The sequence below is a fragment of the Gavia stellata genome, chromosome 1 (assembly GCF_030936135.1).
Source record: "Gavia stellata isolate bGavSte3 chromosome 1, bGavSte3.hap2, whole genome shotgun sequence".
In the NCBI taxonomy this organism is placed as follows: Eukaryota; Metazoa; Chordata; class Aves; order Gaviiformes; family Gaviidae; genus Gavia; species Gavia stellata.
This window is the reverse complement of record NC_082594.1, coordinates 57,766,032-57,791,823: the sequence shown is the minus strand read 5'-3', so window position 1 is coordinate 57,791,823 and position 25,792 is coordinate 57,766,032. Positions and strand designations below refer to the sequence as shown.

The window sequence follows — 25,792 nt, the reverse complement described above, 5'->3', positions numbered from 1 at the left end:
TTTCCATGCCTAAAAAAGCTCAAATAATGTCATATTTTAAGTTTTGAGGAAATAAGTTTCTTAAAAATACTTGTATGAATTTAATAATGTGTATTCATCTATCTGAAATATTACTTTTAAAAAAGACATGGTATATCTTTCATTTCTATCCTTGCTATTTCAGCACTAAAGTTTTGGTTTTTATGAGCAAATATATTTTTTTCTAATTATGACTTGTACAAAAGTAGCATTTTATTTCATAATCACACTATGGCTTTCTCTATCTCATGCATCATTAATATTAATCAAAAATTGGGATTTTGTTAGATAACCTCTCATTTCTAGGAAGCAGCTGAATCTTGGGAGAGAGGCATTCAGCACCAAACTTACTATGACATTCTACATCCTGGGAGCCCTGTAGACTCTTGACTTTGACTTGAGTCAGTTTAGTCTGGTAGACTATAAGTAGGAAATCCAAGCAACATCCTCAAAGCTATTTTCTAGGACTTCAAGGCACCTTATTTTCCTTCAGACATAAAAAAAACCCCCAACATTGTAGTTCTGTTTCTTGTCTCTGGGTATCTTGCTGTTTTTATCCTTTGCTCTTTTCTTCCTTTCTATCCATCTGCTTCACTGAGAAGCCTTGAAGTTAAGATTGTGTTTGCAGAATTAAACAACTAAAGAGTGCAGTAGGTAGATAGTAGTTTGAATTTCAGTTTAAAATAATGTACCTAATAGAGCTGTTTCTTAAACTTAGATTTGTTATTTCTAGATAGGGTACTCCTTTACATAGGTGTGTAAAATGAGAAATATCATGGATATTTACATTGCAGCTCTTCTTTGTGATTACGTAATTAATTGTAATTACGTAACTGTAAAAAAACCTACTCCTGCATAGTTACTATAGAGTTTAGTACTATATAGTTAATACTATTGATGTATATAGGGCTGGGGGTTGCATATTGAATATTGTGCATTCATTTAAGATACTGGTATGTTTTTGCTTACAGAAGAAACATTATTGTGACATTCTATGCTTAGTAACATTTTTTTATCTATCTAAGGTACTGGGTCCTTTAGATGAAAATGAATTCTATGCAGAAGACTTTAATTTGTTGGAAAAAATAACATACAGTACATCAGCAGAGAAGATTAAAGCTATTGTCAAAGAGATGGGAAACAGCAGTAGAAGGTAAAATTCTTTTGCATTTTGAGGCTTTATGATATACTGCCTTGTTTATTGCCTGTAACTAATAATCCTTTTGCATGGGAAATATGAACAAATGTTCAAATATATAGTCGTAGTGCTCTTCATACTATATACTCATATGTATACACTCTACATGCACTTAGTCAAACTGTTTGTTTGCGTGCTATATATTTGCTATCTTCTTACTTAACATCTGAGTACTTCTATGTAGACAGGTTTAACTGTCCCTCATTTTTCCCTGACAAACTTAGTATACTTACCTACTCAAACATTTGCCTTATTTTCTAGAAGAAATTACACATTTCCTAAATTTTGTATTGCCTTTATACCTGGCTAATTATACTATTTAACATAGTTTTGCACTATATATATAAACTGTGTATGTTGGTTTTCAACTGCATGTGTCATTTACCCTGCTGCTGGCAGCCTCTTTGGTACCTCGTTGTTACAGCACAGAGCAGAAAAAAAGGCACCCTGTGTTATTCAAGAGACATGCACCCTTTTATCATTGGTCATATGTGTGATGAGGTTAAGGCATAAGAGATCACTGCTTATCCAGAGAATCATATCCTCTTGCCTCATATCATGTGTACAGCTTTGCTAAATTACTCCAAATACTTTATCCGGTTTCACTGTACTTACAACCAAGAGACAAGTACAGCTAACTAAACAATTCCTACTAGCTTTTGTTTACTTAAGAGTAATTATAAAGAATAATAATAAGCTTGATAAAACCCACTGCATCTTACAACCACATTAATATCCGAGTATTGATATTTTAAGTAAGAAAGTGCATTGTCTTTGAGAATCATTAGAAAAGGAGTCTGTAGAGGCATGGGCAGATGTGGTGCTCTGTGACACCCTGCTAGACAACATTCACACACCTGTTAATTGAAGAAGTGTAAAGATGAGTTCTAGCCAGCTTTTCATCTGAGGATCCAGATTGTGTACAAAGAAGAGAGCAAAGTTATATTATTTTTACAACTATCTATTGACTTCCTGTGTCTGAGTATCACTTCTGTTATCTGGAAGGGCTGGCACAACTGAAAGAATAGCTACCAGAAAAACAATATCAAGAAGAGGTAGAACTATCAAGGAGAGAAGTAGTGAGAGGCAAAACATATTTAATCAAATATTAAGACTTAGTGACACTGAAATAGAACTACTAAGGTTTCTAAGGAAATTCCAGTAAGAAATACAAACAAAATTAAAAGATGTGGCCAAGTAAACTTGAAACTTGTTCACTTATGTCTATTCCTAGATGTTGTCATAAAGGGAAAAAATTGCAAAAAAAAAAAAGGAATGAAGAGCTATAAATATCAGCAGATTGTACCATGCAAACTGTGAGGCTGAAGAGTAATTCTACCAATTCTGAATTGCTTAATTTTAAGAAGTGTACAGTTCACAAGGTTTAAGGCAGCAGTGGTTCTTGGGCATTGTCATACTAAATGTTTTACTCAAACCTACAAATCTCGAGGTGATAATCTTTTAAGAGTTCCGGATGTGGGCTTTAAAATATCCCTTATGTAGACAGACATACACTAAAATGGGAATGTTTTACTCCTAATTAAAAACAAATTATGTGCCTTACTTAATATAGTGGCAGTGATTTGATTATGAAAATAGATGCCCTACTGTCGTCTTTGCCTAAAACAGAGATGAGACAAGATGCTGAATTACTCAAAGAACAGCACAGGTAAGTTCTGTTTGCCATGATAACGCACTTACAGTACTTTCATATTAAAATTAGAATGTATTGATTACTACATAAGGTCTTCGAAAACTTGAGTAAGCATTCCAGTTTTAAAATAAGTCAATTTGTATGGTTGTATGAGCAACCTGTTCATCTGCCCTGGTGTAATGCATCTTTACCTCTCTCTTAATAAATTCATTAGTAATACCTAATGATTTTCCAGCCTTATCCTTCGCTGAAAAAAGAGTGATTACAGTTGGTGTGAATAGAAGTGGTGATCTGGAGTTAGAAAACTTGGAGTCCATACGTTTACTAAAATGTTAGAAGTAATTTCACAGATTAGAGCTTAAAGAAGCCCCCACTAATTTTCATTAATGTGGAAAATGTGTTTGTGGATCCTGAGTACTATTGTCAAGGCTAATATACATATGTTTATATTGTATAACAGTTTGTGGCTTAGCAGTCTCACTCTTGACCATAGGTCCTGTGCTCAGCTTGACTCTAAATTATAATTAGATTAGACCCTAAAATACAACTAGATTATATTCAAATGCAAACTGATGGGGAACATTGGCACTTAATTCCTTAAGAGAAACTGAGCAGACTGTCTTCAGTTAACAGATTTATACCTAGTGAGCTCATATTAGTGTCATTAGTGTATTTACTTGTACGTTGGCTCCTTGTGTTTCTGATCCTAGATTTAGAAAGTGAATATGCCACAAGCATTGTCTTTTGTTGTCATTGTTAATGAATGAGACATACCAAGATGTGCATCTGTGAATCCTGTTGTCTTTGTAATGGAAAACTAACAGTAGCCATTTTTAATTTAGAGCTTAGCTGGCGCAAGCTTTCTGGAGCAAAGACAGGTACATTTTTTTTAAAAGGACATATGATAGCACAAGAACCATGATCAAAATATTTTTTTTAATGCTATTTCCAAATCCTTACTTGTTTCTATTGGTAAAGTTGCTCTAGTGTGCTGTGCTGATGTGCTGGCCCTGTCTAATACTTCTTGAAAGACAAGGAGTGAAATCAGTAGCCTGTTTTAAGTGGCTAACACCTTTTCCAAAGTTACAGTAATAACAGGGAGTACTATGCTACTGCCATATTGGAGGGAATTTGACTCACTAATGATACTCACATTTCTAGGTATATTTTTTCTGGAAAACAAATTCAGGTAGTCCATTTTGTGTATTTACAGCATATGATTTCTTTTTTTAAGTTTTAAGGTTTACTAACATTTTCTTCCTGTAGATCCAGAGTACTTTAACTAGGGTCTCCTTGACTTAGTCTAATCAAGTTTATCAAACTAAATTATTTTGTGGACTGCATAAAGCTAATCCATCCTACCAAGTTTCACACTTCTCAGTTGCCATTTTCCCACTGTTATTTTAAAATTGTGTTACTGCTGGCACTTGTTGAGTCTGATGATTGTAGATATCGGTAAAGGAAACTGTGGACCAGTGACAAAAAGGCCATTTTTAAAATTTTGCTGCATGTTTTCCTTTTATTTTACTGATTTTGTAATGAGGCATGTATTTAATCAATAACCAGTATGGAACTATGTAGATTAATGCTAAATTTTAATTGCTGTTCACATTTAGCTTTTCTAGTGATATCACAGGGAGCAATAATGATTACTGCTTGAAATGAGGGAAATGTCTTCACAAGCAGTAAAATCTAAAGTGGCTCTGATATTACAAATTTATGCCTAAAAATGTTTGATATTTCCACAAATTCAGTTTAGAGTTTTCGTGTCACTTATTCATTAACTTTTTTAACAGCGTAGTAAAAGTCGATCCCCGACAGAATGAACCATTCTATGATATTATTGCTATCGTGGATCCATTGACAAGAGAAGCACAGAAGATGGCTCATTTATTGATTGTAAGATGGTGGTAATTTCTTTTAATTTGCATATTTGTACTTGAAGTTTTATAAAACTTTTTCTTATTTCCATGTACAGTGTAGTAAAGCAGTAAACAAAAGTTAGGTGTTTTTAATATAGATATATTTGGTTATGTAAATTCATATTAAAAAGTTGGGGATGATCTAATTCATCATTGTAAGTACCATATTTGCACTTAAAATTCAGATGCCCCATGAACCAGTCTTCTTAAAAGTGAGTCCATAAATGCTCTTTATAGTCAATAGAAAGAAAAGAGGAGATTGTCTGCGTAATATGGAGGGAAAGGATCTCCCATCTCAAAATCTTAAGAAGCATATGCCTCTTTCCATTAAACCAAATCACCTTAGTTTTCGAGGTACCTAAATGAGGTGGTCTAAATCTGACCTGTAATATTATCATAAGAAGATTGGACTATAAACCTTTCAGGTCTTGGAAGGGTATTTCTCAGTTGATTGATGCTACCAAGTATATCTGGAAGTCTTCCATTGTGTGTAGCTATTGATCAACTAAAGAGAGACTGTCCTAAAAACATAGCTCCTAAATTGATTTTATTTTTCCCCAAGCTGCAGAATATCACTCTACCTCAGGTTCCTTTATAGTTTCCCATAAAAATGTAAATTTTGTCTTCTCTGAAGAAGCAATTCTGAAGCCTGTAACTTGATTTTTGCTGCATCTTATTTTATCTTTTTCTCTGTAGTAATTATGAAAGTTTCATAAATTCTTACATTGCTTTTTCCCCTCCCATTTTCATGCCCTTTTATAGCTTTTGTATAAAATGTTGAAGCATCTGCTTACTCTTCATAGTGCAGCAAAGTAAAACATTTAAAAATTTCATGAATATTCTGATATTTCAAGACTGTGAAATACTAGCTTTTCTCTAGAATCAGATCTTTCATTTCACCATTCTCGGTAGAAATGAAAGCTTGGTATTGCCACATGAAAATATTTTCATTTTGGAACTGACTGGAAACTCTCTGCATTCAGCCAGAAGTTCATATTGTGGTAAGTTGTGTCCAGGAACTTGTAGCTCAGAATAGAAGCCTCCATTCCTCCTAGCGCAACAGGCTCCCTCATGAGCAGTGTCTTCCCTAATGCATATCTAGGCAAATGACTCCCATGGTGTACCAAGCTGTTCAGCCATCGCAGATCCTACTTGATTCATGGGAGCTATAGTCTTATTCAAGAAGCCAGCCCTTAAGAGAGAATAATGAAATGCTGTTGAAACTAAACAAATCAGAAATATTTTAATGTAGATTAAACTTATTTTCAATTTTTTAATTATTTTTTAAAATGAAAAATAAAATAACCTGAAAATTAAAAGAAAAAGATATATCTAGTTATCTTGGAAGCCACCTCCTCCTGGTGTAGAGAAAAAAAATGCATAAACATACAGCACGCCCCAAATTCAAAGTTCCTAAATGGGTGCCTTTCCAATTATCTTGCTATGTATAGGTGACTTAAATAATGTAAACTTTAAGTACTGGGATATATGTATGTTTAAAGGATCTTTTTTTGAATAACATAACTGGATTAGTGCCCAGTATATTGGGATGGTGGAAAATATTCATGGTGGAAAATTTGTGTAGTGACTACCACAGCAAAGCACATGATCCTTGCCCCAGTCCATGCTGAATATGTTCACGTTGTTTTTTTTTTTGCCCTGGTGAAAACATGCTATTATATTACTTTGTGTCAGTTAATAGTCACTTCAAAGAAATATTTTGGTAATTTTTTTAAAAATACAAATAAAAAGTTACTCAAATGAAATTGAAATTGAGAGGGTGTGAACAGCTATAGGTAAACTGTAAAGTAGTTTTACTGCTTAGTCTGAGAAAGTGGCAATTTAAGGCCAGGGGCCAGGTGGGTCAGAGTGTGAATGAGAGCAGAGTCAAGGCTTTTATCTGTTTTAAAAAATATACTGGATTGTATCATAAGAACTGCTCTACATTCTCTCCGGAGAGAGGCAGGCAGAACATCCCATATAATGCATGTTTTGCCTTTTTCAAAAAGTTTTGTCATAGACTTTAGTGTCAAATATTTCCAGACAAGACAACAGTCACTGTCCACAGTAGATTTTTAAATGCTAGCCCTGGCTTGACAAGGGTTGGACCGTATCAGTTCTCAGCAGAATACATGGAACAGCTAGCTAGTCCTAAAGTTCTGAAGGTGATCCCTAAGGTGATGGGAAAAAGGTAGAAATTCCTCCTTCTAAAAATGAGGACAAAATGGAAGAGTTGTGTTTTTTCTTTCCTCATGGTTAACCAAAACAAGCTGAGAAAATATTACATATGGCACCATTGAACACACTACGTGTCCTCTAGCCTAACTGCTTTGCTCCAGCAGTATGTAACTCTTAGGATCATCTACTTTTTTTTTCTTGTTCCAGTAACTGTCAAAGAACTTAAAAATGTGGAGAGAAAAATCAAACCTTTTCTTTTTTCCTTTCAATTATCTTTTGCCTTTTTTCTTTGTTCATTCTGTCTTCAGGGAGAAACTCTCATTCCATCCCTAAAGCGAGGAGAAATCTCTAAAGGAGCCCCTTTTGATAATCTAGTCTGATTTCCTATATAACCCAGGTCATAGGACTTCTTTTTATCAATTAGCATTTGAAGTAGAAATAATTCTTTTTAATCTAATCCTAATTTAAATATTATGAAGCCATTGAGTAAGATCACCGCTCCTAGTGAGCTTTTCCAGTGGCTAATTAACCTGACTGTTAAACTCAGACTTGGAATTGCAGAATTTTATTTAGCTCTATGCTGTAAGCATTCATCTTCTCATCATTTTGCCATCCTGTTGAAGAATCTATTGTAAGAGTTCATTTTCAGTGTATATGCTTCATATCCGTAGGTGATGCTGACTCAGAATTCCAAGTGATTGGTTGAATAATTGTGGTTTAGTGAGTTAATGCTTTTCAGATGAGTTATGATAACTTACAATAAGTTTTTTGTAAAGGGACTACACATGTAAAATAAAACTTGGGCTTAAATAATTTTCAAACCATGTAAACTGAAGTAATTCAGCCATTTGTTACAGTTTGAAATACTCCCTGAACAAAACTTCCATGCTCTTCTTTGCATTTTCTTAATTAAAGTAAACAGACTGAACTCTTCAAATACCCTGCTATAAAAAAGGTTTTCTAGTCTTTTAAGCATTTTCATGTGTTGACTTGAATGCCATGGCTTTTCGTGTCCACATAAGCCCTAAATAACAGAAACGACTTCAGTATTCCAGAAGTCGCATTGTTGGAAAACACAGAGATAATGCATTTTTGTCTTATTTGTAATTTCCTATTTAAATTCCTTCAAAATGTTAATTAAGAATGGCGTTATTCTTTTGGCTACAATACTATATTAAATTTCATGGTCAGCTGATGAATTGGGATGATACCTCAGTCTTTTTCAAGATCATTTCATTCTGCACACAACAACCTATCAATGCAGATTGCTGAAGTATTGTTCTTACTAATGGGACGAGGTTTTTGCCTTGTTTGAAGATGAAGTCAAATACAGGTTTACGTAATTTTGGATGCAACATCTTTAAAGACAAAAATTTCTCAAATAATGTTTAAAATTCTGGGTATGTTATAGTACATGAGACCAGCTAGCGCTGGTTACAAATGCTTTTTATTCTGAATGATGGATAGATACTTGAGTCACTTTGACATCTATTTTGATGGTCTTTAACCCATGTCATGTAATACTTGCCCTTTTTATGCTTTCAGTGCTGTTTACATTCTCGTTTCCTGCTTCTTCACTTGTTCTCACCCTTATGCCATTCCCTAGTCTTTATTTTTTGCTCACTAGTTTTTCAGTGATGGTATTCAGGTGACACAAAGGATGAGAATGAGGAACTAGGAGCAGAACACGTCCCTAGGACTATGTAAAGTTGTAGAACAATCGAAGAAAGGTGATAATGCAATTTACTTAAGCATTGGAAAACGGGGATAGCTGCTCTTTAAAAAACCTGCATCACTAGGGAAAAACACTAACATTTTGACTATCAAAAATGTTTTGTGCTAAATCATGTGGTTTTAAAAAAGGTCAAATCTTTATTTGGAATATCTGACAACATCTCTTAGTATACAGATACATTTAGATCTTCAAAATGTTTGAGATTTCTACTGAAGCTTGAGAAATGACAGGATGTTGCAAGGATAACTTTGGCTTATTTTCAAAGTTTGGTGATTACCAAGAACCATTTTTTACACAGATTTTTTTTTTTCTGTAGGTACTCAAAGACATTATCAATATGAAACTCAGATTGTTTCTGAACTGCAGATCTAAGCTGTCAGAAGTGCCGCTGCAGAGGTAAGTATTTTATAGCTTTTCTTACGAATATATGATCTCACTTGGTTTGGAAAAAACAGTCTTAGCAGCATATGTTCCCTTAAAAATAAACAGTGGCTTGTGTTTCTGGATTCTTTTGTTGCATTAGTTATTTTCTTTGAATGTAAGTTGAATGTTACTGAAGCAGTTTACATTTGTCTAGAGAAAAATTCTAATTCTAAAGTGTCAAGCATAGTATCACAGGGAACTGATCTAGTTCATCAGATGCACCTCTCCTAACCAATCCTTAGAGAAATCCACGGAAAGTCTTTCATGCCTGCGAAAACTTGCAGAGGAAGATTGTCTGCCTAACTTGGTTACTTCTTGCAGCCCACTTACTGTGTAATGCATTTTACAGATTAAGTACACTGAAATTCATCTGAGTGAATGTACAGTTTGCATTTGAGATCTCATTATAATTTGTTAAGAGTGTTATACCCTGAAAGTACCTGCCTTATTAAGTTTCTTTCAACTGGCTGTAAGGACCAGGGTTCACTAGTTAAGTTCTAGACATTTACACTGAATTGAACTCCCCGGAGAGGATTCCTTTCCCTCTGAGAGAAAGATTTAAGCACTGCCACCCCTTTTGCAGATATTGTACCTATAATCTTATTATGAGAGAGAGCTGGTAGTCTGCACTTTGCAGGTGTTAGTGCCTGGTTCTTTCCCCGTGCTTGAGAAAGGTGAGAGGAAGAAGTTGTCTGGCATCACTTAGAGAAGTTGTGGATGCCCCATCCCTGGAAGTATTCAAGGTCAGATTGGATGGGGCTTTGAGCAACCTGATCTAGTGAAAGATGTCACTGCCCATGGCAAGGGGGTTGGACTAGGTAATATTTAAAGATCACTTCCAACCCAAACCATTCTATGATCTTCCCTGTGGAGAGGTCGTATTTTTCTTACGGAAATGGTTTCATATGAATTGCATTCATATACTGTCCCAAATACTTTGTAGGAATTATATTTCTCCTGATGGGTCCTGGAAGAACTTGTCATAGTAATGAAATGTCCTTTTTTTTTCCCCATGTGAAGCACTCTGTTTAATGCTTTCACTCTCTCCATCTTCAGTACCCTTCTTTCTCTGCTCTGATTCTTCGCATTTTGTTGAATATCGGTAGTGGAAGGAAGAAAACGATCATTTTGTTGTTGTTACAAAGATCTTTTACCTGTGGAATAAATGGAGTAAGCATTGGAGAGGAACAGAGAGATGTCTCCTTTCCTGTGCTCTCTGGTTTGCTGCTGCTCATGTCAGGAGCTGTTCCCAAAGACATTTTTTCTTCCAGTAGAGATTAGTCCTTCTGCTTAGTTTAGTGATACAGATTCTGAGAATTCAGGGCAGTTCAGAGTCAAGATGTTTAGATGCACCTCTTGGGTATGCACCTTCCCAGCCGTTAAGAATTTTCACAGCAAAAAACTATCAAAAGCAAATAGATCTGTGTTCATCTACCAACCCATTTGAGATGCTATAGGTGTTGTCTGGTGGTATTCCAAAAGAATAGGGAGTTACTGTGCCTCCAAACATCATTAATTTGATAAACACTCACTATACTTCAAAGTATTTTAGAAGAACTTCATGTTTGGAACTTTATGCTTCAGTAAATGTATTTTTTGAACATTTCTTTTTCAACAGCTTCTATCGTTTTGTTCTGGAACCAGAATTAACTTACGGGATCAACAAGCACCTTCCTTCGGAACCTATGGCAAAATTCCTAGAACTGCCAGAATCACCCCTTTTGACTCTAAACATGATCACTCCTGAAAGCTGGTTGGTTGAAGCAGTAAACAGTTCCTGTGATCTCGATAACATTCACTTACAGGATGTAAGCAATAGTTTGTAAACATTATAAAACTTGTGTTGTACCTTCTACCTCAAGAGGGAAATGGAAATCTTGTGGGATTTTTGTCTCTTGTTTTCCAGAAATGCTTTCTCTGGTAATTGATTATTTGGTCAGTATTTTACCATTTTTATTTTCATAATCTTTTTTTCACATTCTCTCTTACTTCAAAAAAATCCCAAGTCTTAAAAGAAAGCAATGAAACAGAAAAATCAGAATGTAAAATACAATTAAAAGCAGTTTATCTGCTGTGTTGACCTTTATAGTGTTTATGGAAATGCTCCTTTTTTACAAAAAAATAAAGCAATTAAGGGATTCTGTGTGCTAGCTTTCTATTTCTCTTTATTTTGTAAATATTTTTTGTAATAATAGGTTTAACCTCGGTAAATCTTCAAATAAACCTGGATGTATTGCTGTTTATTAATACATATTAAAAGATATTTGACCCATTTTTATTTCAGTGTTTTAAATTATGTTTTCAATCCCTCAGCTCCAAAATCACTAGATTTGTTTCTGTCACTAAACCTATGCAAAATATTGAGGACGTTTGATCCACCAAAGCTGTGTATTTGGAAGGTGTATTGTGAAAACAAAGGCTGGGATTTACCTTACTAAAGTTGAGATGGCTCAGCTTCCTCAACAGTCAATGGAGAGAAGGTCCCTCCAGTGATTCACCCTCTTATCTCAGATACATCTTTTAAAATTGAGTGAAGTTCCTTCTGGAAGGGCCTTTCTCTTTTTTTTTTACAGTTGAATTTAGATGAGGTAAATCCCACACATGTTTGTCATTGTAATATGGTGCTTTTCCCACATAGTTAAATGACATAATTTATTGATTAAATGTTCCTTCCACAGATAAAAGGGACTGTTATAGCAGAATACGAACTAGAATATATATTGCTTGAAGGACATTGCTTTGATGTGACAACTGGACAACCTCCTCGAGGGTTGCAGTTCACTCTGGGCACAAAGAATAATCCTGTCATGGTTGATACTATTGTGATGGCCAACCTGGTAAGTATTAAGTACAGAAATAGTCATTAACAATTGCACACTCTTAATGAGAATCATTATGAGCTTCTTGTTCTTTAAATCCATTTCTCTGTGTTGCAAACTTAGTAATGCTCAGCGTAGCAGGAGTATCCTGGAGTTGAGACCATCTACAAAAGATGCGCATCTTTAATTTGCTGAGCTTTCCCCTTGTCCTCTTCTGATCCAATATAGGTTTGGATATAGCCTAATTTTAGAATCTTATCTGAAGTGCCTAAACTGGGAGCCTAATTATCTTAAGTAGATGGTAGGAGGTAGTTATATTCAGATGGAGATTCCACTGACAAATGTAAGGTGTGAATCACATTGTGATTAGAATAACCATTTTTGTTACACAATGATCCAGGCAAAAGAAGGTTCCCGATTTAGATGCTTCAGTTAAGTGCTTAAAGCCTCTGTGCGACAGATCCACACCTGAGAATTCCTCTGGTCATCCAAAGTAATTTTTTGGGGGGTTTTGGTAATTTGATAGGGAAAGATTAATTTTGATGCATAAGATTGGTTACCTATCTGCTATTCTCTGTTCTCTGTAAATATTGTATCACAAGGAATTAAATACTTCATAAACTGTGAGTCTTTGATTTTTACATAAGTACTGAATACGGTCTCAGCAGTGGATGATGTTCAACATGATGAAACTTCTAATGATTCTTCACATTCCAAAGCTTGCTTCATCTGGCTTTCATGCAGTGATAGCTGTATGCAGTGTTCCTAAATTGGGAAGGAGCTGTATTGACTTGGAAGTTGTTCCAGACAAAACTTTTAGATTTCAAAGAAGCTTTTCAGTTTAGGTTCAGTTTAATAATTTATTTCTTTACTTACTATTCTAGGTGGAGATTTTGTATACAACTCAAATTTAGCTGAAAACAAATGGAGCACTGAAAGGCAGTAATATGGACATACAGGAAAGGTGGTACTTGGTTGCATCACTGCCATATTACTTTCAGGGCTAGTATGACAGTGGGTCATGGTCACTAACATTGACTGCAGTACCAAATGTTGGATAGTTGATGTTTGTACATGTACGTGGTTGATTCTGAAATGCTGACAGAACAAGTGACTGTCTTTCCTTTTTTCTTAGGGGTATTTTCAGCTGAAAGCAAATCCAGGTGCTTGGACACTGCGATTGCGTAAAGGAAGATCCAAAGAGATTTATCAGGTTTTTTCGTAAGTATTAATCTATCTTTTGGAAACATATTTGTAAATGAATCTGGAAGTGCAACATATTTTGGAAAGATCTGATAGTACTGAAGAAAAATGAGCAAAAATAACGTGAAAAAAAGGAACAAGAAGCAAATGATTATTTAAGGTTTATAAGAATTACCTTATTTCCTGATAGTGTAAGTTGTTTGATTGCTCCATGTGTTCTTGAAGGCATTTGGATACGTTAATGCATAATAAGCCTAAGCTGCTCAGCTAGACTTGAAACTAGTAAAGTCTCTTACTAAATAGCTATGCAGCTACCAGACAATTGCCCTGTCAGTTCCAAGCATGGTTAGCATCATCCTGCAACTGCCTGCACCAAATTCTGTAGAAGTATCACTGGTGGTTTTGTTGATTAATATTTTGGCATTCCCAACATATTTAACATATACTTCCAAGAATATGTCTGCTGGAACATTGCTAGCTCTCCCGCAGCATCTTGATCAGCTGGTGCAAGTGCCATCAATTTCCTTCTCATAATTTTTTTCAGCCCTGAGGGTGCCTCTGAATGCACTGTTATTGATGGCTGGCGTCTTTTTTTAACAGGAGCATCATACTCATTTCAGCTCTAGGCTTTTTTCTTCAATTAATTCCAAGTATTTCTTAGTTGTCTAAGTCATCTAAGAATTGTTGTGGTTATACCTTCATCTGGGGACTTAGAAGCACCCTTCAGTTCTGTACCCTGGCCGCAGGTTGAATGCGCCACATTTCTCTTTCTTGGAAAAAACCCCTGTGTATGGGAATTGACGTTGCACTTCAGTAACTGGCATTTAGTTGCTGCCTATATGGCTTATAGACCTGCAATTTCCATGGCTGATTTTCGTATGAGGAACAGGTGCTAGCCATTATTCCAAATATTCCTTGGAAGAATCATCTTTTTCATGTTTTTCGTAACAGTATAGTTGTGTAGCATATGAGGGCTTCCTCTTGAAGCTTTGGATCTGGGCCCTTCTAGAGCAACAGCATTGTTTTATTTTATTTCAGTTCTTAACTTTTTTTTTTGTCTTTCTCTCTCCCTATAATTCTGGGGGCTGAAACAGGTCTATTTTCTTATAAAATATTTATTATTACTTGTAGTTCGGGAAAACATAGTTCTGTATGATGTTTAGTCATCAGCTACTATTAAAAAATGAAAAAATTGATGAACATGTTCTCTGTTTTGAATATTTAGCTAATGCATTAATTTCAGTGTTACAGGAAGAAATGTTAACAGGATATTAAGTCCATTCTATTTGTTTGGAATTTTCAATTATTTTTTTTTCTAGAAACCACCCACAATCTGTTGGAAAAAGCAGAAAAACAGTCTTTACCCTAAAAAGTTCACTTAATCTCCACCAACTGTAGCTATATTATTTGTCTAATTTATCATTCAATTCCTAAGAGATATAAAGTGATTTATGAAAGATATCAGTGTAAAAAAAAATATGTAGCGAGCTATAGTTGAATTAAAAAATGAAATTAAATGAAACAAAACCATTCTACTTTCTAGGTGGGATCAAAGGAAACTTAAAACATCTGCAGTTTTTTAAGATTACCGATTTTCCCTAAGAAGTAATACAAATGAGCTTAACAGCTCATTTCAGCTAAATTATGGAAAATTAATACTTGATGAGGAATCTAAACAATAACATTTATTTCATTTAATTATTAGAAATCATAGGCTTAGAGTACAACAACTGAAGTATCTTTAGGAGGCTGTACCAGGATCTTTGCTATTACTTTTAATGATATCAGTGTGAATGGTATTAAATTGCTATCAGAACTCAAGCAACTATTTGACAGGATGGAATTTTGCCAAGCGGCATTGCAGGATATTCTCTATCCTCGTATACTAGTCATATCCTCTCCTGTTGAACTGGGAGATGACCTGTTTTCTTTGAGGCAGAGGCCTATACATGATAACAGGAGTTTTAGGAGAAATACAGGAATTTGAAGTTACAGCACGTTTTCCACCTCAATACTTTTTTGCTTCTCTCATAGTAGCATCTAATACACATGTAAGTAATTTATTTTTACTCTATGTAAATACACAGTTTTTGAAATAAGCTTCTTTATTTTTCTCTGAACACTGCTTCTAACAAGGAACCTTATTTTGAAGCAGTCACCCTTGTAAATCAATTTGTTATTAATAAATTACTATGACTATTAGGAAGATGAAAATATTAGTATACTCAAAAAATTGGTATACTCAGCTACAGCACAGCTTATTATTGGAACTTTGATTCTGTGATGTTGTTAGGAAACCAGATAGGTATAGCAAGATAAGACTGCAGAAAATAGTTTATATCTAGAGAGAGAGAGAGAGATACAAGCTCCTGCTGAATATTTCATTTTTTAAAAAAGGCACATAGATACAATTTATTATTTTTTGATGGTTATCAGACTACTTAACTAAAAGTTGTATCTTTTATAATTTGGGCAAAGACGGGTTTTTTTGTTTGTTTTGACATTTTAATGGGTCTCCATTTGTTGAACTTGCTTTTTTCCCCTCTATATGGAAAATTATAAATTATATTATATTTATATTTGTTTGTGTTTATATGAAAAGTATGTAGGTGTTTTGAAGCATTTTAAAGCTGTGACCTAAATAGTCTGCTGGACATATTTAGTTTTATACAACAATTACATAATAACAAAGTAGCTATTGTTAAATATTTAATAGTGCTGTCAGTATGCAAGACGTCTTGCTTGGATTTAGGAAGGAAGTTGTGCCTACTTTCAGTGAGTTTACAAACTAAGTTATACTAACAGCATTCAGTACCTTTTGGACAAAACACGAAATCCTTACTGGATTTGTTAAGGCGGTTTATAAATCATGATCCCAGTTCTTCCAAACCCCAGGTCACAGTCAAAACCTTATTCACATGATCGCTCATTTGAAATGTGCATCTTTTACATGAATAAAATTACAATGTGCTGAATATCGTATGGATAGAGACGGAGGAAGGAGGAGAGGTCCTGTATAAGATTCAGCACACTGATTTAAAATTAGAGGACAGTATGATGGACTTGATTTTCTTTCAGAGAGATACCTACCTAAAAAGCAAGTGAATAGCCTCGTCTGTAAATAGCCATTGAGCACATAGTTGGGTGGCTAGGAATTGAAATGAAGAGAGGTGCTTGGTCAGGGAAAGAAGTTACCATAGTGTAATAGTAGGAAGTATACAAAGACGTGAATGGAGGAACAGATAAATCGCATCTTGAGACTAACATTAAGTGCCCGAGGTAACTAATGGTAACTATCATTATTTTCAGCACATTGTTCATACTGGGACAGAAATTCATCACACTGAGTGCTGTGCAGAGTAAAACAATTGGGACTCTGTAAAGAATGGAGCTGGCAGTGAGGGATCCACAGAAAAGATTTAGGGAGACAAAGCAATGTTATTAAATTTACAGCCAAACCAAGCACCTTGAGAATATTGTAAAGACTTTGGAAAAATCATCTTCATCAGCAGAGCTGCAGAGCTAGCTACAGAATTCGTAACATAGAGATTTTGAGGTAACTCAGGGAATATTAGAGAAAATTTTCATTGTGTAAAAACTGGGGGCAAAAATGGGAACACTGTGCCAGCTGCTGCCATTTCTGCTATCAGCAGTTTGTTTGGATCTAGTTTTATTATTTTAGAGCTTTTTAATGACATGCTTTATTTAAAAATGGAGATCTGTGCTCTTTTATGTTGAGTACTATACATCCCTATGATAAAAAGGCAGTTTTTGTCCCAGTGTTAGAAGTGTGAAAATGAAACTAAATCAAAGAGTAGAAGAGTCAAGATAATCCTGAACATTGTTTTGTGCCAGAATCAGCTCTCTCTATAAAACTTTGTAATCCTAGGCACATTTTACAGAAATGTAGTAAATAGAAAATTCAGATAAATATATAAAATCCTGTCCTTTTTAGAAACGGATTGAAAGAAGACTTTAACATTTCTGTTTTCTAAGGAAAAAAAAAAAAATCAAGCCTAAGGGGTAGCAGATTACTTTCTTAAACCAATTTTTTGTATGTGTAGCCTTAGCAGGAGGAAACCACATAATGCTGTTAAAAGACAGAAAGAATTGAAGGAAAAATATATGGGCTATTGAGGTATAAAAGCTGTAAAATTTGAGACTTATATTATTACACTGTATCACAGAGTGATAGCAACATTCCTCATATTTGTTACTCAGTGGGCTGCAGTACATTTTTGAAATGCCTGAATGGCTTTGAACTGATGTTCACTAGGGCAAATGTTCATGTGGTGCCTTGCACAGCCATGTCTTTAGGGGTACAGTTACCAAAGCCAACCAGCTGAAAGCCAATCTTTACTATCTCAGCACTGTGATGAAGCTTTCCTTAGACTTTTTAAAGCAGATTTATTTTAAAAGTATATTTAATGCTGTCGCACATCAATTTCTAAGATGTTTTCCATATTTGAAAAATAAAATATTTGAAAGTAATGTATCTCTGTATAATACATAATAATGTATTCAGCTCTAGGTTGCTGCATTTTTTCATTGGTTGATAACATTTCCTGTGAAAATCCAAATTAAAAAGTGAGGGCTACCACTGTGGACAATGTCTAGTGATGAACAAAACTCAAAGTTTCTGAAATTAAGATATAATTAGGTGCAAGTGAAGAAATTTTGTTTCTATAAATATCAGCAATCATAAACTTTATACTCTAATTAAACACAAGTAATAATGCATGTTTTAATGAGCAAGTACATTTGCATGGGTTTTTTCTCCTCACAGCCATGAAGGAACAGATTCTGTAGCTGACCTGACAGATGTTATCGTGGTATTAAACAACTTCAGAAGCAAAATTATCAAAATCCAAGTATGTAAAGAGATACCTTTTTTGTCTGCAGTATTTCCTTATATTAAATATGACTAATGCTTACATTAGGCTATATTCAATTGGAAGATTTATACTGAAATATATAATTTAGATTTTCTATCATTAAATAGAGAAGGGTATGCAAATGAATGTAGTTAATTTGACCCTATCAGGTTATACTAATTGCATGGGAGATGATTAAATAGCTGTTAAAATAATACATCTCTGTGCGTAACATAGATAGGATTTATCTCATCTAGCTTAAGAGCATAGTCTAGGGGCCTTAAACTCCCTCTCCGCTTAGTAGAATGAGAAAGACAGTCCAAAGGACTGCTCATCCCAGCTCACGTATCTATTTAAACCAAGGGGATGACCACCTCTTGAGACATCCAGTCCTCTCTTGTGACTGGGGAGGGATTTTACATGAAGTCCAGACACCAGAGTGGAAGTTAATATTAGGTATGTTGAATTCTACCCTAAGCTACCAAATTTGTGTAAATGACATTACATTACTTTCATTCTTAAAGAAGTATCAAAAAGAGATAATGAAACATGAGTTATATTAAGGAGAAAGAACCTCACAGTATTACATGTTTTCCACTATTTTGTAAATAACATTTTGTGTAGGTGCATTTGGTACATTGCATCCTAATTTTAGACATTGAGAAGGAGGGAGAATGATGTAAACAAAAGTACAAAAAGAGTTTTTAAAACCACATATATGAGTCTCTTCCCCAGTCCTGTAACTGAAAGTTTCCAGAACCTGGAGAAAAACGTGTAAAACTCTGGAGCATGATGAGCCTGCCTTTAAACCACAGAGAATGGGTAAAAGGGTGCCATTTGGGTCAAACTATGAAAATTATCCTATGTGAAAGGTGGTGCATATTAAGCTTATAACTAGAATATGTAAGCTCTATCATTCAATTGAACTGTAGAATCACTTCAGTAATACCTAGGATGTGGCTTCAGAAGCTTTAGCTAAAAAGACGTATGATTTAGTGTGAACAGAAATCTGTAACTGTTAGCTTGACAGTATAAACATGTGACATTAATATGGGTAAAATTGAATATGTTCAAACATTTAGTGTTTTAGAAGCTATTTGGGTTTCAAAAACAATTAAGTTTCTTTTAATCAAGGAAATTAAGGTCAGCAAACAATTAATTTGGAGCCTTTATTAAGCATCTGGGTAAGACAGCTGAAATTGCCTAAGTTGGACAGGAGAGCTTATGTTTCGGCAACAAATTTGTCACTTTATCCCTGTGAGGGGCTTACGAGAATCAGTTTCCCTTCAGGTAAGCTCCATGCATGGTGCAACACCCTGCTACCCTTCTTTTGCCAGCTAATGGCTGGATCACAAACTCATGAGGGAAGAATGAGGTACAATTTCCCTCACTTTTAGTTACTGTTTGCATAAAGAAGTACAGAGGGCTTGTACATGCTGTTTGATTTATTAATCACCATTTAATTTTTCATAATTGATTACTTTTCTTCTTATTACATACAGTACACTATGTACAGTTCTGTACATAGTTTAAAAGTATGGAATGACATTTTTACTGTTCAGTTTAATGCAGTTCAGTTAAGTATTTTACTGAAATAGGAATTGGTAAGATGTTGGCCCAGCTCTAGGCGGTAAGTACACCATAGTTAGATATCACAGTTGAAGTAGTAATTATTATCAACTAACTTCCCAAATTACACAAATACATTTATTTTAATGACTAGGTACAGAAAAAACCTGATAAAATGAATGAAGATCTCCTTACTGATGGCACAACAGGAAAAAAAGGAAACTGGAAATCAGTTACAAGGTAATGCATAATTTGCTTATGCTTCAGCCTTGCCAGGACATGTTTATTACTCATAGCAAGTATGTGTTTCTTACTTGATAGTGATATAAATATGTAAAAAGGCTCCCCAAGGGATTTATAATATAAGTAAAAGGGGGGAAAAGACAAGCTATGATGTCTTGCACATCTCATTATTTACTTCCTTTTTAATCCTTCCTTTGCATTTCTAGTTCCTGTTCATTTTCTCTATTGGCATGATTTTTATTTTGTTGTGGCAGGGAATCAATGTCAAAATCTCAGCCAGTAATGTGGTACTTGGATGTATCAAACTTTACATCAAAAAGCAGGCTATGATGCTGCTTGTCTGCTGCTAGACATAATTTATGAAAGCTCAAGAAGTGCTTTTGTATTTTTCAAAAAATTCCTTTTACTTTAAAGTTTGAATTCTATAAATAATTGTAATAAACATCTCAAGTTTTACATCTGGGGCTAATAACACTGTAGTATTTCTAATTTGCCATATACTGTTGTAGAATTTTGTGTTCAGTTGCTCATAATCATGTTGTCTGTGGATGGTGTGTGGTTCAGGCTGATTTTTTTTTTTAAATTGAGTTGTTTTTTTAATAAATTACAAATTCCTATGAAATTGTTAGATCATTTTTGAGAATGAGATAAGGGCAAAAAAGGATGTTTCACTTTTGCTTAGAAATATAATTTTAGGGTTTTTTTTAATAGACTAGTATATCTGTGCTGTGGATCAGAACGGGGGTTGTTGTATCATTTTCTAAGACATGTTAATTGTCCTTTCAAGAGCATTTCAATCAGATGACCTTTGTCCAACGTATTTTAGACACAGTGGCCTAGATGCTCTCCAGGAATTCTTTCCTTGTAACACTTCAGAGACCTTTTTCACAAGAAACATCTCAAAAAGATAATGTTCTCAAGTGTGAAAATTGGGGTGCTGGCAAAAGTACTTACTGAATTCCCAATAATTTGATTTCTTAATGTCAAAGAAGAATGAGCTTGGGTCTTTAATGTGGAGTGCTGGTAACACAATAAATTCATCCACTTTTTCAAAGTGATGATAATTCCTCTTCTGGATCTTTAAGGCTGTTGTGGGGGAGACTTAATTTGAAATACATTATTTCCATACTAGACTCCATCCACTTTGTAGAAAACAGTCATGTTTGCTCTCGGAAAGTCTGATTTCCAGCACAGGTTGTTTCTGCAGTATGCTACCAAGTGCTAAGCTGTCATGGCTGTGTAATTGCAAAGGCAAAGAACTGAAGGTAATGCCTTCTGAAATAACCAATTCATGGCTAATGACTTGACTGTGTAAACTACTTAATGCAAGTAATCATAGATCTCTTTGCCCTGACAGAAAAAAGAAATTGCAGTAGCTTTGTCCATAATTACCTTTAAGCATTCAAGATTTACTGTCAAGGTAAAGTCTGGTTTCCTCCATTGTTCAGGAGAACATCTTTGGACTATAATTCAGCTAGTAAGAAAGGGATAATGTCAGTATGAGGGTTTTAAGGAGAATGGCTTTTTCATCACTATTTTCTCCATACCTTAAAGACTTTCTGGACCCAAACGACTGCTTGGAGACTCAGGAAAGGTTTTCTTCCATTTCCATAGCCTTGGCAATGGTTGTCAGTCACAAAGACTGTTAAAGAAGATAAAGAAAAGGCAAAGGAGTTCTACTTTATCTAGTAAACACTTGACCCCAATTAATCCTCAGCACACACATTTCTTGATAGATCCAGGACTGACTTCTGTTTCAGCTTTATGATCTCTCCTGACAAGGTCTCTTGAATCTCTTTTATTGAGTCTCTGTTGCTGATTTTATGTTCATCACCATTTATCCACAGATGATTTTACTGTTACAACATTGACTAGATATAGAAAGCCTTCCAGACTACTATACTACAACTCTCAAAAATTTCTTCCTGAAGCCACAGGTCAGGGAAGTGGACCGACATTTCTGCACAAAGGTGGCCTTTTTTGCAGAATGATGTTAGCTGAAGGCATTTTTCATCTTCAAGTTTCCCACTTCTAATTGGCTGCAGAAAAGGATGTATGTGCAGTGGTCAAAATCTTAGCTCCCTCTAGGAAGGTTACAAGGCCAGAGATCTCACGGTCTTTCCAGGTCTAGCCTTTTTTCACAGTGGGTTGGTTCACCAGTGTGCATCAGGCTCAGAGCTTGGCTGGGCTGTTGAACCCCTCACCCAAAAAAGTTTATTTGCTCTTCCCGTTGATTCAAGTTTGTGGCTCAGGGGCATGATTTGAAGCCTGCCATTTGTCTGTCAGCTTCTTGCTATCTAGGAACTTGTCAAATATCCTTCCTCTTTGATATCCCAGAATGAAAAGTGTATCCTGTCAGCACACTGTTCGTTACAGGAATCGTCATGTGCTGTGACATGGGACACGTGTGCATACCACATAGCCCAAGTCCTTTCGTAACTGAACTGACCTTCTCCAATTGACTGCTTTTCCCATGTGACCTACAGGTTAACCCAGCCATCTTCAGAGCAGCTTGTTCAATTTGAAAGATCTCTGCCTTCTGTAAAGCTTTGCATAATGAATAGTTTCAAGATCTTTGCATCAAAAACTGATTTTCTTTTTCACATCTGTCTTTGTAGTCACACGTGGTGATGCTTGCATTATAAAGAGCTTGACGTTCTTTCAGCCCTGCTATCACTAAGTATAAGAAACAGGACAGAAAGTCACAAAGACAGAAGACATACTGCTTGGGACTGTGAACTGCAGTCTATTTAGCCTCAGTGCTAGTTGAGGGGTTGTCTTCCTCGGAGATGCCACACCGTGCAGTCAGTGCCGCTCCACTGATGTCCCTTTCTTTTGCGTTTGCTATAGTCCTGACCAGGTAGGACTGTGCTATCTCCTCTTACCATTGCTGAGTGAGGAGAATGTGGCTTTCTCAAAAGATTATTCACACCACTTACACACATTGCAGCCTTCCGAAATCTCAGCTTTGTATTAATGGAGTGATGTGAATTCTTTTCAGTATGTTGGAGATCTGAGACTTGTCTCATCTGTTCTTAAAGATTATGAGGGGTACTGATCTTACACTTTTTAAAGTATACTTCTAAAAGGGATCTAACCAGAAGAAAAAATAATAGGAGTGACTTATGCAATCTAAGTGTGTGAGAAGTGACTCACCTCAAAAAAAAAAAAAAAAAAAAAAAACAAAAACAAAAAAAAACCCACCAAAAAAATCCCCACAGCTATTGAGGTGAATCTCCAACAATATTAAGCCATACTGTAACCAATTTGGCTAAGGCAGCCTTTGCAGTTTAGAGATCTGTGAAACAGTGCTCTGAGGGAGACTGCAGCAACCATCCCCTCGCTGTGTGTGCCAGAAAGGCATACATGATTAAAGACAATCCTGGTAGACTTTGGTATTCGAAGCAAGCAAAGAATGCTGTGCAGCATAAACAGAAAGCCTCTGGACAAACGTACATTAAAGATCTAGGGTAGCTATAGGGAGAGTAATTGGATGAATATAAGGAAGAATTCAGCAGTATTATTAAAAACACTTCAAAAATCCCATCACCACAGACCACTGAATGTTATGAGAGTACTCTGGGAAAGACTACTGCTCCTTGGCCTTGTCATTTGTTGTTGGTAAGGTTGGCAAAGGCTAAATATGTGGTTTGGCCTGGTGTGGCCATCTTTATATTGTGTTCAGTCTGTATTTTAGAGTATATATTCAGCTCAACCACCTATGGGGTTATGCAGACATCCCTTACCTCAAGAATATGCATTGGTTCTTCTGATGTAGAATGCACATGGACAAAGCTTGAAAAATAACTGTTACTGATTTTAAAAATAACTAGTTCTCAAGATATTTTGGCTGTGTGTATTTCTGATTTTTGCTTTGATAAAATGTGGAGTTCTTGCCAAATTTGGGTTCTGTTTGATTGAAAATATTCGCGACTGCAGTTGTGCCATTGTTTGTCCTGAGTGACTGGGTATGAGGTGTTACTCCCAAAAGATTTTGTTATCATAGGCATGTGCAGTGGGAGTAGAATAGAAGCGTATTCAGTTACTGTAGGATGAGTATTTCTTTTGTGTATTTTCTTACTTTTGATTCTTTACGAGCTTAATGTAGTACTATTTTCTTTCTGCTGAATGTATATTTTATGTAATAAATAGGGGGTGTTTTTCCATAGATTTTCAGAAGAAATGCTAACAGAAGAGAAGGAAAAGAAAAGTGATATTCTTAATGTTTTTTCAGTTGCTTCAGGCCATTTATATGAACGTTTTTTAAGGTAAGGAAAGGTAAAAGGGAAAAGAGAATTTCATAGGGATACCGTAAACATTCATCTTAAAATGCAGCAGCTTAAAGAAACTGACTTTTTGACAAGGTGTAAAGAATAAATTGTTGAAACATAGAAAAGTTGCATACAGCAAGGACCAAATTCATCTTTGAGAACAAAGCAATTCAACGTATACATGTTCAAAAATACCATTATTCTCTGAAGAAAAATGTTCTGCCTGTCTTCCGTGACTGCATCTGCAAAGTGTGAGCATAAAGGATGAAGCTCAGCCTCTCTTTATAAAGACCTAACAGCAGTGACTTCATTAGAGTTGTATCTATTTATGTTTAGTCCAAACTATGGATACTCCTATATGCACATGCAGCCTTACTTATCTCAGTGTTCATTCAATAAGCAATGATCACTGTAAAGGAATTCTTACAGTGTTGCCTAATCTGTTCACAACCATCTCTGTTACTTTCCTGATTTCTATGAGTACATATCTACAGGCGTCAGATTTAGTGAGTTTTCCTATCTTAAAATGGAATTTCACAATTCTTCCATGCGTATTTATTTGGAAAGTAGTATTCTGTATGTATTACTTTTTATTTCTTAGTACTATGATGCAGTTTGAACATCTGCGTTTCTTTCCTTCAGCCTGTAACAACCTTATAAAGGGAAAGACTTGTTTGTTTTAAAGATGGAAAAAAATTGCTTTTAAAACTTTCTACATGCTTCTTTACCTTATTTTAAGGTTTAGTATTTCTTGATTTTTAAGGCAGACTTGACCTCTTCATAGGGCTGTAAGGCATTGCTTATCTGTCTGGTTACACCAAACAAATGCCACAATTGCAAGAAAATTGAACCCAAAATAGTGATTTAACTTTTCCACATACCTGGAATTTTTTACAGTTATCAAGGGTCTTCTGAAGAGGATTTTAACTTGAACTATGCTTTCTCTTTCCCATTGTTTTTCTTTTCAGCAATGTATTAATTGTTATTCTGATTTTGTCAGGCACTTCTTTTAGAATAAAACTTTTTAACAGAACCACTTCTGAAACTGTTTCCTCTAATATTGCTTAGCCAATATGGATCAAATAAATCCATCTCAAATTAGTTTTGAACACATGCTCTTTAAAACTTTTTATTAGAAATAGACAGAAATTTCTGCTTAAACTGGGTTAAGAAAAATTATACTTAGAAAGTTTTAGCACCTTTTTAGGTGCAATGGAAATGTAATGACCTGTGTGTATTCATTTGTTTATTATAGACTTATATTTCCACAGAATTATGATGCTTTCTGTCCTACGTCATACAAAAACACCAGTTAAATTTTGGTTTCTGAAAAACTATCTGTCCCCAACATTTAAGGTAGGAGAAAAGTCTTCCTTTAATTAATTTTTCTTTAAAATTTTAAGTAGTTTTAAACAAATATTACGATTGAGTAATTATATGATTAAATTTTCACAGTTGGAAATTATCTCTAAATGCATTAAATATGAATAGTTTTAAGAGTCTCATGTGTAAGGTGGTTCTTTTCTGGAACCCAAAGCCCAGTAATATAATAATTTATTCTCTTCTGATAGCCTCCAAGAGCTTGAAAGACATGCTTTTTATATTTATGTAGCTGAGGATAGTGCTAGAACTAAAGAAACACTTTAATAATTTATGTAGTCAGTAAGGCCAGCACAGTTGCAACT

At 35.0% G+C, this 25,792-nt stretch overlaps 1 protein-coding gene across 1 annotated transcript in view; it reads left to right on the top strand.

The window, feature by feature from the left end:
* The window catches only part of UGGT2 (UDP-glucose glycoprotein glucosyltransferase 2), an 81,434-nt gene that overhangs the window by 45,210 nt on the left and 10,432 nt on the right, over window positions 1–25,792 (top strand). The window contains exons 22-32 of the mRNA XM_059835649.1: window positions 1,044–1,171; window positions 2,790–2,885; window positions 4,667–4,769; window positions 9,022–9,101; window positions 10,747–10,936; window positions 11,807–11,965; window positions 13,083–13,168; window positions 17,937–18,021; window positions 19,748–19,833; window positions 24,006–24,104; window positions 25,379–25,463. Of these exons, the coding sequence (XP_059691632.1) occupies window positions 1,044–1,171; window positions 2,790–2,885; window positions 4,667–4,769; window positions 9,022–9,101; window positions 10,747–10,936; window positions 11,807–11,965; window positions 13,083–13,168; window positions 17,937–18,021; window positions 19,748–19,833; window positions 24,006–24,104; window positions 25,379–25,463 (1,197 nt within the window). The remainder of the gene's footprint in view (window positions 1–1,043; window positions 1,172–2,789; window positions 2,886–4,666; window positions 4,770–9,021; window positions 9,102–10,746; window positions 10,937–11,806; window positions 11,966–13,082; window positions 13,169–17,936; window positions 18,022–19,747; window positions 19,834–24,005; window positions 24,105–25,378; window positions 25,464–25,792) is intronic.